Consider the following 15,048-nt stretch of genomic DNA (forward strand, 5'->3'; position numbering starts at 1 on the left):
AAAGAAAATAGTATGGATACAACAGGGACATGAACTGAAGTAATAAATACTTGACCTTTAATTTTCATCTTTGCCAGCTTCTCAGGCTGCTTCTCCCAAAGACTGACATGGCTCTGTTTTATATTATGCTTTTATTTGTCATATTCATAGTTAGTTACAAGTAAAAATTATTGAAATCCACTGTAGTTAATACAAAATAAAAATATAGCTGCACGAGTTATGCCATGATTTTTCTTAGAAACAGTATCTTCTATATGATACCATGCACTTAAGAGCTTAACTCTTAACAGTACTTGCCTACACTAAGCTCTGACTGACTAACTTCCAGTGTGATTTACTGGTTACAGATATTATCCCTGTGGAGTAATACCTGTTAATTATTTCATAATGGTACTTCTGCTGTAGCTTGTATTTCCCCTGTAATTCGTGATTCTAAACACAAAAGGAAGCAACCTTTTAGTGCAATGTTAAGTATCAGTAGAATTTTTATGTATATAAAAAAATAAAAATAACCCACTGCATAAACAACCAAGGATGTAAGGGAACTGTTATGAGTATTGTGCTTCCCTTTCCTCCCTTTCCCCTTAAGTGACAGGAATGAACATTCATAGTGAACAAACTACCTCACAACCTCTCACTTTCAATTAATTTTGAAAAATTACAGACTAGTAATTTTGAGAGCAGGTGGGTGACTTTGACCAAAGTTACTAGCAGAGAACCAAATCCTGTGGCTTTGCAGGCTCGTACTAAGGTAAACTCATCCCTGCCATGAAGTTCAATCCATAACACATTGTTCCCTTTGGACATGCCTGAAAGAGTATTTCACCTTTTTGAAGAAATTGTCCTTACATCCCTGTAATTATCTAACTCTCCTGTGTAGATATAGCTCTATATATGAAATAATCTGTAAAAAGATAAATTATGCTATTTTCAAAATACTCTGAGATACAAAGTTGTGCAGGTGCAAAATTTGATAGTATATTGCTACAAAGACTATGAATTCATTAGTGTTATCTGAGTATATATACTTTAAGCTGGAGTATAGATTGAATACTGTGGGGGGTTATTTTTGCTTTTTTTACATTTCATATTTTCTTCAGGATACCTTCATGTTCCTATAAAACACTTTTTTCTCTTCAATTTCTGAACCCTTAAAGGTACAGTAACTGATCACACATTCATGCTTCTCATTAATGTATTTCCATAACTCTGTTAGATTGAAAAATACTTTTTTTTTTTGCCCTGCCCCCCACCTAAACACAGTGACTTCTTCTAAATGAATAGCAAGTGACTACTGGCAAAAATCTTTCCCCCACTGAAATGGATGGAGCTGGGTTTTCAGCTTTGCCCTCCAAGTCGTCTGCTCTTTTAGTCCTATGGTGCCGTGGAGCAAAGCCCCAAACAAACTGTACGTGTGTGCACAATTACTGAGGCTGTTAGTATTCACAGAGCATGGCAAGGCAACTGAAATCAAACATTCCCATTGGTATTCCTACATTTACATACAAAACTACTCACAGTGCTGGCAAATACTGGGGGGAAGAAAAGAGAACAGAAATGCTTGGGTCTTGACTACTCTCCACGCCTTCCTCTGACCTAACTCTAAGAAAGCCAGCTGATCAGCTTGCTTCTATCAGACATCCCCTCCTCCTGCTAGTCTGACACCAGCTGGCAGCATCTCTAAAATTCATGAACACCAGTGACTGGGCCTAAAACAGAGCACGTTGCAGCTTTAGTCGTTGACCTTGCCCACTCTGCATTCCAACACGATGCAATAAATTATCACTGCGGAGGAAAGGATGGAAGAGTGGCTTCTCCTGCCTGTGCAGGTGAAACCAGTTCCTCGCCTATGGAAAGCCGTGTGTGTCTGGCAGGAGAAGGGGGGCTTGGGCTGCCTACGCTGTTTGGTCCACCTGCAGGACGGCTGCTGGGGTCGTTTCTTCATCAGACTGCTCCATCTCCCCGCCAGCTGGGTTGTTTCTCTCATCCAACAGTTTCTGGCTAGAAACTTCTAGAGGCACCCCGTACTCTTCATCATCCTCCACGATGGACAGCTCGATGTTGTTCATCACGGCCTTGCCTTCCACTCTGGTCTCCTTCTCCAGAGAATCCACGGCTGCCTTGCCCTCCTCGGCCAGGGAGGTGGTGGGGGTCATGTCCGAGTGCATGTCGGCGAAGGACATCTCATCCTCGTTCTCAGCCTGCTCGTTGCTGGCGGTCTCTGAGGGCCTGTCCTCAGCCTCTGCAGGGCTTTCTCCTTCACGGCCTTTCTTCGTGCCGAACCCCACTTTGAAACCTGAGCCCTTCGCAGAGGAGGATTTCTGGTGATGCACAGTGAGTGACTTCTTGATCTTTTCTCTCCGTTCAGGCGACACGATCTTCGTGCTGATCTTGTTCATCTTCTTCTCAATGTTCTGGCGGGAAAATGCTTTCTTCAGGCTGTCCACCTTCTTCAGGCTGGATCTTTTAAGCTTCTCAGCTCTTGATTCTTCTGTTTTCTCCTCTGCACTGTCATCCAAGTCATCTCCCTCCGGAAACATGTCATCATCTGAACCCAACTCCACTGTGTGCAAGGTTTCTTCCAGGGTTTTGTTCTCATCCACAGGCTCCTCTTTTCCTTCTGTAATGCTAGGAACGGGCTCTTTTGCAAAAACACTGGCAGGGATCTCATTTTCCTCCTGAAAGAATTGACAATATTTGAGTTTTATAGTTCACAGGATACAAATTTAATAAACAAAGCACAACCCTGAACAATTATTCCCCCTCCCCTCCCATGATGAGATGAATGCTGAACGTTTATTGGTTTTTTCAATACATTTAACCAGTAACAAACCACTCAAAGCCCACTGAACCATTATCTGGTAAAGTTTAAGACTTCAGAGCTGTCAACTGTACGACTACTCTTTCAAAGTGACTTGGGATGTATGCAGAATGGAAATCCTGCTCTTTTAATTTATATTAGATACTCTACAACGAGAGTTTAGCTGTCAGGTTGTACACCTGTCCCTGGGGAGAAGGGAGGGAGGGTGTACTGCAGACCTCCAGAAGTCACATAACCCCACAGAGCTCTCAGTTTCTTGAGAATATCCCTGCAGAGGTGTTGGGTGCATCTGGGAAGTATGTCAAATGGCAAATGCGGTTTGCACTTTTGCCATATTCCTGGAAAATACATGTTGCTCTTAGAAATGGATTGTTGATATTGAGAAACCATTAAGTTTATGGTGTTTAGAGTATATCCTATTTTACAGATATTTGCAGGAAAAAAAACCCCAAAAAACCCAAACTAATACATTTTGCTGGTAAATATTAAAATGTGGAGAGGACAACTCCCTGAAATGTAAGGATACAAATCTATGGTATACAAAAATAAAAAGACACTATACCACATAGAGAATAAGTGCTTCTAGCTAACGGGGAAAGTATTGCTTTTTAGAAACAAAACCAAGAAAGGACACAGGAAGAAAGAAAGAATCTGAAAACAAAACAGGCTGAGCAAGGGCAGAAGCTGCAGGTCATCACGAGGGATGTCTGTGCCCAGCGAGTGCACAAGCTCTGCAACCCCGAGCAGCTCAGAGGCAGCACAATGAGCACTCTGTTCTGTGCAGGTTTTGCAGGCATCTACCCATGCAAAGAAAATGAGGCTCCTTGCACGTTCCCTTCTCCTCTCAGCACTTGGAGCCTTGCATCTGCATAGTCTCTACTCATTACCTTCTTTATCGCTTTCAGTCAGAGTGCATGCAATTTCACTGCCTCACATGCAATGCAAGGATTTTCTTTTCCCTCCTCCCTCCACATTTATCTTTAGATACAAAAAGCAGTAAGTGCTGAGTGAAATGGTTGTAATAGGCTCAGATCTGTCCCTAGTGGGCCTGAGTGTACAGTTAAGGGGGAAAAAGGCCACATGCACTTCCAAGTTCACGCTCATTATTTCAGGACTGAGCATACAGTTGTGATCACTGCAGAGAATAGTGTCTTGGGTTAAATTTGCTGTCAAGGCTGTTGTGCATGGTTGTTGTTTAGTCTGGGGAAGAGGAGGCTCAGGGGTGACATTATTGCTCTCTACAACTCCCTGAAAGGAGGTTGTGGCCAGGTGGAGGTCAGGCTCTTCTCCCAGGCAACCAGTGATAGGACAAGAGGACACTTACACTGTGTGTCAGAGAGGGTAGGTTGGACATTAGGGAGAATTTCTTCACAGAGAGAGTGATTAGACACTGGAATGTGCTGCCCAGGAAGGTGGTGCAGGTGTCCCTGGAGGTGTTTAAGAAGAGACTGGACGTGATGTTTGGTGCCACGGTCTGCTTGACAAGGTGGTCCTGGGTCACAGGCTGGACTCAATAATCTCGTTTCCAACTTAATTGTTTCTGTTATTCTGTGATTCTGTTAAAAACTAGGACTCCTTTGGTAGCCCTTCTGGAATCCAAGACTATGCAATAGAATAATTTTATACCATATATATATATATTTACGCACACAGTGATTTGAGTATGCTGGTTAATATCCCACGTGGATATAAAAATGAGAAGTTTAAAAGAAATGGATGCTGGTTTGACAGGTTGTACACGCTTTATTCCTGTGGGTTCTGCACACCTCTCTGGGCCAGTGGCCTCAGTCAGATGCACTGGCACACAGCTTTACAAGCCCTCTGCCTGCTGTGGAACATCTAATGAAGCTACTCTCTTCTCCTGACACCTATTATGTTGTTGCAATTGTCAGCAACAGTGACCAAGATAACAAAACAAAGGAAACCTGCACCAGCTTTAAGTGAAGCCAGCTGTTAACTGCTGTACAAATATTTATATTTTCTCTCCACTGCAGTTAATGAAATGTGGATTACATGAGTGGGTGCAGCATTGAATTATTCCCCAGAGCACGAGAACTCAGTATAAAACATGATTTTCATGTCTAGTGCATTCTTTCCAAACCTAGGTAATCACACACAGTTTTAGACATCTGAACATTCAGGTGTGAGTGCCTGAGTGGTATAGAAAGCTCTGATTTTAATGAGTAGAGAGGTGGGTTGTTACTTTTTAAGTATTTTATCTAGGAAAGTGGTGTCATATGAGTTTAATCACAGCGCAGTGTGAGCCAGAGATGGGTCTGAAAGGTCCTTCTCAAGGTCAGTTTAGCTCTGTCTACAGTATTCATGGTGAACTGAATGCTGCATGCAGTCTCTAGAATAACATGGATACAGATTTCATTACAATTTTTATCAATTTTCTGACTGAGTAGAAGAAAGATTGTCAAACTACCCATGTTTATAAAGGGGGAAAAAACCCCAAACAAAAATATACTGCATAATAATGAGCTAATGATTGAATTAAAATACTAGGTGGTCTCTGGCTATCAGGCAGTACTGGAATTCAAGTGATCAGCCCTCTAAGCTTCCTGCATGGCTCTGGAAAACATCAGCCTCTGGGCATGTATTTGTGTGCTTATAAAATGGGAATGACATGCTTCCTATGTCATGCTTCCGAAAGACCTTAGGATTACAGGAACCACTAACATGCAAATGAAAATAAATTAAGTAAAATGCTTTGAAAATATGAGGGTGCTATAGCAGGAATGCTCTGTGGTGGAACAGACATTTCTACTTCAAACATGGTTACTGATAACTCCTTGTAAGTGGGCTATTGATAGCTGTTTAGTCTTACAAGTTTATGTGACAGCTGTATTTTGTTTTTGATACATTTTTAAGCAGGCTGCTATTTCATTTAGGAAGACTAGAACAATACACTGAAAAATGCTAGCTGTTACAAACTGCATAACTATTTTCCATGCCAAAAGAAGTAGAACTTTGATCTTTTCTTCCTGATCTAATCTAAAATTCTAAGAAAGCAATACATCTTTGTATTTTCCACATCTGAGTTCAAAAACAGCCCTTGCATTTTTTAGATGGGCTTGACTGTAGGTAGCTAGTTCCTCTGAATTTTATTTTTCCATGTAGGAGATGAATACAATAGTGGAAGTCCTCTGCATAAAACAACTCTTGCTAACACCAGTAATACTTGCCTAGTTAAAATCAGTGCCTTCCTTGTGGCTTTCACCAGCCATCCTTGGGAACTTCCTGCAAGTCAGAATTTTATCCTTATCTTTTACAAAAAGGAATAAGATCCTTAAGAGTGTACTACAAAACTGGGTGGCCTGAGTCAACAGGTAGTTAATTTACTCAGGAAGTGCTGTTTCTCTGATGCTGCATGGGGGAAATCAATCTGCTTTGGTTGGGTTTTTTTGTTATATTTGCTGTATGAGGCCATGACCTTCAAGAAGGAGAGAAGGCATTTTCTCAGTCCAGGTTCCTCTGTATGTTGCTGTTATATGCCCAAATGATCAGCAGCCTAAAACTTGTTCTGCTACACAAAATGGCTCAAAGCATGACAAATCCTCCTGAATCCAGCTCCTTTCCTTTGGAAAACGCAGCTCTGCAGGCTTGGGTGTCACGGTGGGGAGGGAGGGCAGGAGGAAAGTGCCACCAGCCCATCTGCATGTCCTGTGCAGGCTGGGGCAGTGCCTGCACCGTCCTCTGACCTCCCACAGCACAGCTGGGCCAAGCCCAGAGAGCTGTGGGAGGTGTTTCTGTCATTAATCAATAGCAGAGTATTCTCCCTGCAAGGCTCCAGCAGGAAATACAGCATTATCAGCTTGTAGTTCTTCTGGTTCCCTCACTTGCTCATTTGTGAGCTTGAAGTTGCTTTTGCAGAAGATTATTGCAGTGATCTGAACAAGAAGATACAATAAAATGGCTAATTTTTGGTGCCCTCCTCTTGCTTCATTTTAGGATGAGGATTTACCAACAGCAGCATCTGAAAAGGACCTGCATGTGTGCTTGACCCCAAGCTGCAATTTTGACTTATTTGATCTGTCTTATTTCCATGACATTTAACTGGTAAACATGATATTTAATTGAAAAATTACACATAAGCCTTTTTTATTTCCCATTCTGCTTTTGCAGCTAAAAAAGCGAACAAAACCCCCACCAAACCAGAACCAAAAAGCTGGTCATGTGGCAAGAACAAAATAGAGGGGAACAATGCCAAAGCTTAACGAGGATTTTTAAAACAGTCACTTCAGTGTTTTGCTGAATTGCTGTGTCATTTATAATAACTTTTGCATCCTCAAATTCCTGGAATGGAGCTCCCTTAAAATATGCCACCAATTAAAGAAATATATGCAGACATTCTAGGGAGAGAAAACTAAGAGCATTTTAATGGAAAATATGTAAATAGGTGAACTTTTCTAAACACAGTTCATTCCCAGTGCATATGCAGAGGGGAAGCTGATGCTGGCACGTGGCAGCACAACTTCATAAAATGCAGAGCTGGAGCTCAGTCGTGTGTTCTGGCATTGCTCAGTGCTCCCACCAAGGATGAGGAAGCTTAGGGTATGTGGTGAATGCAGAACTGAATCAAAAATGTGAATTTTTATTTTCATATTGAGCTGTCTGGGGAAGCTGGCTCTAATGAGGAACATGCTCTGTGAAGTCTGGCATTGTTCTTTTCAGGGGAAAAGAAGGATCCCCCAGCTGAAGAGGAGTCCCATACATCCAGATTTCCCTTTGTTTTCACAGAGATCTGGCGTCAATATGGCTTCATTACTGTGACATCTCCTTCCTGCAATTGTTTTCCCATGGATTCCTGTGCAAGGCAGGACAGAAACCTAGCCAGCCTGCTGTTTTTTCCCCCTGTGCAGTTATCCTAGCAAGCCAGTGGCCCTGCTGACTACCAGACTGTCCCTCCTCCAGCATGAAAGGGAGGGACAGTCCATGCTGCCATTTAACTGCAGGCCACTGCCAGGAGCAATTCTCACCTCAAAGCTGATTTTTTTTTAAAGCAAATTTAACTGCAGTGTTTCTTTTTAAGTCTTTCATTCCTGATCTTCACTGGCTTGGGATTCGTGAAGTTCATCATCCTGCACTGTGGTGACATTTTCTGGTGAGAGATGGGAACAGTCACCTAAAGCCCTGTAAAAGCTGTGGAGAACAGACCTGCTGTCCAAAGGCACCAGCCCAGGGACAGGCAGTGGATTTTCTTTATCTGTTGCACTGGGACACAGTGTGTTTGCCTTAGGTTTGTGCACTGTTAAGGAAAGGTTCAGAGGTTTGAACAGGCCTTAGCTGTACACCCCTATTTAGTGTCAGGACGCTGCTTTACCCCTCAAACCCTTCCTGGGGATTTTTACTGTTGCTTTCACCCAGTCCCTGCAGATTGCTGCCAGTGGAAGATCCCCACCCGAGCTAATGCCAACTGTCCTGCACACACAGAGCTCTGTTTGTCTTTCCTCTCTGCATTATGTCATCCTAAAATAGTAAATATTGAGTCCTCTGCAGCAAGACACTCCTTGCAACAGCAAGGCCTTAATTCTCATGGTCAGAGGTAGGAGAAATGTTAAAAATTACCTTCCCCCAGGCCTTGCTGCTGCACCCACCCCACAGGACAATGTCTAGGTCTGAACCTGTCAGTTCATTAGTCAGTCATTGCCTAACAGGGCCTGGGAAATGGCAGTGTTTGGACACACAGTCGTGGATCCTAAATTACTTGCAGAACTGCAGAGAACATGTGTCTTTTAATTTACCCAGTCTCTGGAATAATTTCCACATTCCTTCTGGGGTGGAAACATGCTGTAGCTCCTCCTCTTCTGGCCGGACAAGCCTGGACTGTAATTTGGGAGAACAATAAGCAGGGAGGTGGGGGCTTCCTTTCTGGGGGAATTGCCTGTGCACTAACCAGGCCTGCCAGCTTTTTACAACCAAGCACTGCTCTCTTATTTTGGGATTGTTTAGGAAAAAGCCCCAACAACCCAAGGAGCAGAGTTAGTGGCTGACAGAGGTAACACCCAGCTGAAGAATGGTGAGGTGTCCGAGCTGTGACTACCCCAGCCCAGCATCTGCTCCCCTGCCCTCCCTCAGCGATTTGTGGAGCCTGCCTTTATTTTTTTGAAATATGTGAAAGTCACGTCCCTGTGTTTAGTTAAACTCACGGCGTGCTCTATCCAGACCATGGCTTAAAAAGGGGAAAATATGCAAACTGCTGCTATCACTGGATGGACTCCCGGGAAGCTGTGCTTTTAAGCTGAATTTTTAGCTCATCCCTGAATGGGCCAAATCAGCCCTGTGGAATGAAGCAGGGCATGAGGATCTAGGGAGAGGCAGCCCTGACCCTCTCCTGCTTCCAAGGGCAGAGGCAGTGGCAGTTTTTAGGGGCATTTCTACTAAAATTTTGCAAAATGGGCTCTTTCCTCAAGTCTGCCAAGAGTCTGGAAAAACACAAGGGTCCTTCCAGTTTACTTGAACCCCAAAACACACAATAAAACAAACCTTTCCCCAAACATATGCTTGGAGTTAGTAAAACATGTCTCTTTCCCTTCATTCGAAGAGGATAAAAAGTAGCAGATTTCTCTAAGAGTTAGCAAAACAAGGTCTCTTTCCTTGCATTCGCTAGGAGTTAGCAAAAGGCAATTTTATCTCCAAGACTGCAAGAGTTAGAGGGCTTTAAGACTGCAAGAGTAAAAGAGAATATTCTATTCTATTCCTTTCCCAAAGTTTGCTAAAAGTTAGCCAAAGCGGGAAAAAGAAAAGAAAAAAAGAAGTGTTGTCCTCAAGTTTGCGAGAGTAAAAAAAGAAAGCTGTTTTCCCAGTTTTCCTATGAGTTAGGAAAACGTGCTTTCCGCACGTCCACGAAGAGGAAAAGCGGGCGTTTCTCCCGAATTTGCTAAGAACCAAAGCGGCCACGTTCCCCAAGTTTAAGGCTTTTCTTCCGCTTAGCGCGAAGCTCCCCGACTTTGCGGCGGGCTAGCGGGCTGCTCCCAGCAGGCTCTCACCTGGAAGATGAGCACCTTGAAGCGGTCGCGGCGCAGCAGCTGGGCGTGGTGCTGCTCCAGGCGCCGCACCTGGTCGCACTGGCGGTCCAGGCGCTCCCTGACGGCGCGGGTGTGCGCGCACACCTTCCGCGACTTCTCCAGCAGCTTCTCCACCGCCTGCCCCGTGGCGCCGTGGCTGCGGCACAGCTTCACCAGCTCGCCCTGGATGGCCCGCACCGCCCCTTCCAAGCCCCGCTGCCTCTGCTCCATCTGCCGCTGGTTGCCCTCCACCGCCTCCAGCATGGAGACCAACTTCTCCAGCAGCGCCAGCACCGTCAGCGCGTTCACCTGCCCGCCGCCCGCCTCCGCGGCCGGCAGCGGCGGCACCGCGCTGCCCGCCACCGCCGCCTCGCCCATGGCTGCCCCGGCACGGCACGGCACGGCACCCGGGCCGCTATTTAGGGCAGCGCCGCCGCCCTCCCCCGGGGAGGTTTCGGGCAGGGCCCGCCCCGGGAGCGCCGGCTGTGACCGCCCCGGGAGCGCCGGGCCTGCCCCGGGCCTGCCCCGGGCCTGCCCCGGCCCGCCGCCGCCGCGGGCCGCGCTCGCCGGCATCGGTAGGTGGCAGGAGATACCGCGGAATGCAGAGCCGAGTGCAAGCCTGGCGTGTGCTCCGAAGGCCTTAAACTAATAAGAATAATTAAAAGTGCTTAAGTTGTTGCTGGAGTCAATATAACAATTATTGCGATATGTCGACACGCTTTTAAAAAGGTAGATTATTACTGTAACGCATCAATTCCTACATTAATGACATATCAGTGTGCTCTGATAATCATATCAGCCTAGCCATGATATTTTATGAAAAATCCTTTGCTAGGATTTTTCTCCTAGCTGAGAAGCCTCAGAAAAGAAATGTAAGCAATAACTATCTGATGGCTGTGGAATGTGGTCTGGACATTGTGCATCTTAGATTGGTCCATGTGGATGGTTTTCACTTGGTGACCACTCACAGCCACCTGTCGAGGCTGTGAGCAGTCACAGGATTTTGTTATTCATTCCATTCCTGTTCTTTCTAGCCTTCTGATGAATCATTTTCTCTCTATTCTTTTAGTATTGCTTTAATGTAGCAGTTTAATATAAAATATGCCATAATGTAATAAACCAGCCTTCTGAAATGTGGAGTCAAGATTCACATCTCCACACATGGGGTATCCACCACATATCACTTATATCAGCATCCTGATGATAATTTTTTATAATTGTCATAGTAACTAACAAACTTATGAAACATTTACTCATGGTGAATCCAATCTCCCGTAGTTCCTTTCACCCCATGCAACACCAGACTGGGTTTTGGGGTTTCTTAAAATAATAATGTAAATATTTTTATCTCCTCATTGTTTTTATTGTTATTATTTCAGGGCTTAAAAAATTATTTAGGTGATGGTTATTCTATTCTATTCTATTCTATTCTATTCTATTCTATTCTATTCTATTCTATTCTATTCTATTCTATTCTATTCTATTCTATTCTATTCTATTCTATTCTATAAAAAATCCCAAACAAACAAGTGTGGTGTTGCATGAGTGGAGGGAATGCCAGGAGCTTGGATTCCCTGCTTGGGATGTGGAGATTAGCTGGGCACTCTGGTTGTCCTGCCTGGATTCTCCAGGGTTTCTTCAGTAAGAAAGAATCGTGAGGTTCAGGGTGGCTGCTTTGGGGGAATAGTGATAAAGTGGGTGTGGTGGCAGAGGCACTGTGTTCCCAAGCACCAAAAGGAGATATTGACATGAAGAAGTACCAAGCTGTTTATTTAGAATAGAGCATAACTCTATCTGTTATCACCAGGGAAAATGTTGCAACATTCCGTGGACTTGAGTGTTTCATCCTGTGCTGGTGTTCTCATGCAGTCAATATCTGTCTTCTCTCCTTTGCATTTGCTTGGAAACAGGACTTCTTGCTGCAACACAGATGTTTCTAGTGCTTGAGTATATAGGATTCTAATATTTGGGCAGCTGGCGTATAACATTTTCTAATATTTGTCCAAATATGCTTTATGATTTCCCTACATCCCTAGGTTAAAAACATCTATTTGGAGTCCAAATGACCAAATGATTCCTGCCCTTTCCTTTGTACACAGAAGAAAAGAGAAAAGCATTTTACCATGAAAAGGAATAAAACCTAATGACTGAAGAGCTATGCAAACGAGTTACCCATTTCAAATACTGTGGCTTGAGCCCCTGACTCTTCTGCCATGTTACCGATTTTTGGTCCTTGCTTTTTTTTTTTTTCTCCTCAGGCTGCAGCTTCTATTCTTCAAGTTGTGGGAGCTTGAAAAATGCATTTGTGAGTGAGTTCACTTTGGAAAAAAAATCACCGAGCCTGCCAGAGCTGTCCACAGGGGAAACTATGCTGAGACTGTAAACTATGCAGGCTGAGAGGGGAGTGGACATATTTTAAGGGCACAACCTAAACAAAACCCTTCTGTTTCCACGAGCTCTCCCTGGCAGCCCCACCTGATCCGCCCTTCCCTAGGAAGGACGTGTTTGTGTCTCCAGAGGGCTGCCAGCCCCTCTCAGCACAGCATCCTGCCCATCTTGCTTCCTCTCCCTCCCTTCATTTTGGCTGGGATCTGGAGCCGAGGCAAAGAGGAGGAATTTTTTCAGAGAGCAGTACCTTACCTTGCTCTGGCAGGAAGAAACCTGTGTCCATGCCCAGCTGCATATCTTTCCTGTGGTAAAATATCTTTTTAATTTTCCAAATTAATTTTTTTCTCCAGTTTTTCTGGGCTGTGGCAAAGCCCTGGCCTGGCTGTGGTCCCAGCTGCTGGCCGAGCTGCCTTCCCAGCCCGTCTCTGGAGCCTGTCTCCTCCAGCCTTTTTGCATCAACCTTCTGCTGTACCTGGCACAGATGGATGATGGAGGAGAGCTGCCCTGTCTATGGAATCTAAAGAAACACTCTCCTGACTCCTGCTGTGAGCCTTCTGCAAGTGTTTTTGTGTTTAAAACTCCCAGCCCCGTGTGCATCCTATGGAGAAGTTGTGGCACCCCAGGGGAACCGACACCAAACCCAGTTTGGGTTCCTGGTCAGTCCTCTGACCCAGCAAAGCCAAGCCAGGGACAGCAGCCCTGATGGAGCTACAAGGGCCATGGACACCCATGGCAGAGGGTTCCTCAGTGTCCCCTTGGCTTGGGAAGAGGTGCTGTGCTGTCCCTGTGCTCCCTTCCCAGAACTGCTGCTTGGGCCATCAGCCCTGAGGCAGCGCTGTGGGGAAAGGAGAAGACATGGCCCCAAACTGGTACCTGTCCCATTCTGCTGCTAAACTCCAGCTGGGGCTTTTGACACCAGCTGTCAGCTCTGATTACCTGTCACTGTTGTAACAACACTGTCAGGCTGCTGGGCTGCCAGTGCTTGGAGGAATTGGAGAATTTTTATGCAGGTTTGGGGTTTTTAATTTTATCGATTAATTTGGCAGAGTAGTGGAGCAGGGTTTTTTGCCAAGTTTCAATACACATTTAACTGCTGAGAAACTTTCTAGAGGAAAACATTTTACATTTATTTAGAAAGAAGAAGCATTAAAGAGATTAAATTTATCAGGGTCATCCGATGTAAGTCAAGAGTTCTTTTCATGTAAAATCAATATGCGTGAATTATACGGACAAAAATTGGAGGTTAACTCACTCATTACTCACGTGGTGCTCAGGATAATAAATGTTTGATGCTGGAGCATTACTGATAATTTATTAGGCATGGAGTAATAGGTAAAACAAAATGACAGGAAAGGATGGAGAAGAGAATTAATAGGAGAGGGAAGAACGGCAGGGGCCATACAGGTCATTGTCATCTTATTGAATTTCATGTCCAAGCTACCAGTGGCTTAAAAGAGATGGTGTGAGGCCATCTGACTTCCAAGGTGAAGGGCTGGCTAATGGGAAGAGCTGTGGAAGGTGTGGGAGGACAGCCCAGCATGGGAGGGCTGGTGCCTTGAGGGGCTGATGTCTGCTATGCTTGGACAGGGCAGAAAAGGGGGTATGGATGGGACATGGCTTGGGAAGAAGTGATGCTGCATCTCGTGCACCAGAGCCAGCAGTGTCTGCACCCAGCAAGGGCTGGAGACTTGAAATCTGCTTGCCTGCTGCTGAAGGGCTTCTCTGAGGGCTGGGTCTCAGTGCCATTTCCCTCCTGTCAGCCTGCTCCATCTGTCACAGTGACGCTTGTCATGCTGTTGGCACCTCTGCTGCTCAGCCAGGGCTGTTTGACACTGGTCAGAAGCTTCTGGGGAAACGGAGGCTGGGCTGGCTGGTTTGTTAAATGTGTGATGATTGAGTGAGGTTTATGTTATTAGGCAGTGAGACTAACAGTGCTGATGGGACTTCTTCCAGTGGAAGACATTTCCCCTCTCAGCACAGATTGCTTCTTCCAGGGACGCTGCCCAGAGAAATTAGTCCATGAACCCCTAATGTTGCCTTTTGATGTTTTTTTTAAAGAAAGGAGTATGTCTGTTATGAGTCAGTCTCACTGGAAGCACCCTGTTTGTAGTGCTCTGAAAGCATTAGAGAAGAAACTTTGTGGGTTAGAGAAGCAGGGGCTGATGTCCTGCATTGTCTTTGGCACCGAGCAGCCATCCTGGACCAGCACAGCTCACCCCAGGCTGCTGATGGATGCCAGCAACTGCAGTGCATTGTGGACCAGCTCTCCTCTAGCAATAGTTACTAGCCCTTAAATTTTGGGAAGCTGTCAGTATCTCAGATTGATGTAGTGTTCTGTGTGGAGGAGCAAGCGCTTGAGCTGGGGAGGGGAAACCTCTTACTGCTGCACAGCTCCCGAGGCGAGGGATTCAGCCCCAGAGGCTGCACACAGCCTGGCCGGCCCTCAGAATATTTAGCACGAGGGGAGCAAGGGGAAGCCCACCAGCCATGAACAAGGTGGATTGGGATCTGGGCAGCATGTGAGCCCTGGGGTTTGTGCTGGAAGAGAGAGAGCTTGGTGGAATGGGGGCTGTAGGAGGACAATGCAGCAGCATCCTTGGCACAATGGCAGTGTGAGCCTTCGAGAAGCAGAGAGAGGCTCTGGGTGAGGCAGTGGCTGGAAGAGGCTCCAGGAAGACACCACCCCTCCTGCAGCACCATCCCTGGGGTGTGCAGGGGAGCAGGGCCCTCTCTGCAAGGGCTCTGTGTGTCCCATGGCCACCCAGCCTGCTCGCCCTAGTGCCTGTGTCCCAGCTGGCACCTCTGGGCTCACATTTTCCCATTGCTGAG

At 45.6% G+C, this 15,048-nt stretch overlaps 1 protein-coding gene and 1 long non-coding RNA gene across 2 annotated transcripts; one reads left to right on the top strand and one right to left on the bottom strand.

Annotated features, from left to right (window-relative positions):
- Window positions 1-112: 112 nt before the first annotated feature.
- CAVIN2 (caveolae associated protein 2) lies at window positions 113-10,419 on the bottom strand. Its single transcript, XM_064433880.1, has 2 exons — window positions 9,814-10,419; window positions 113-2,678 (listed from the first exon to the last, which is right to left on the bottom strand). The coding sequence occupies exons 1-2, from the start codon at window positions 10,402-10,404 to the stop codon at window positions 1,896-1,898; spliced, it is 1,374 nt and encodes a 457-aa protein (XP_064289950.1). The 5' UTR covers window positions 10,405-10,419; the 3' UTR covers window positions 113-1,895.
- LOC135308652 (uncharacterized) lies at window positions 10,399-14,131 on the top strand. Its single transcript, XR_010369032.1, has 2 exons — window positions 10,399-10,560; window positions 12,090-14,131. It is a non-coding gene; the product is annotated as an uncharacterized LOC135308652 (long non-coding RNA).
- Window positions 14,132-15,048: the final 917 nt, after the last annotated feature.

The sequence above is a fragment of the Passer domesticus genome, chromosome 10, assembly GCF_036417665.1.
Source record: "Passer domesticus isolate bPasDom1 chromosome 10, bPasDom1.hap1, whole genome shotgun sequence".
Classification (NCBI taxonomy): Eukaryota; Metazoa; Chordata; class Aves; order Passeriformes; family Passeridae; genus Passer; species Passer domesticus.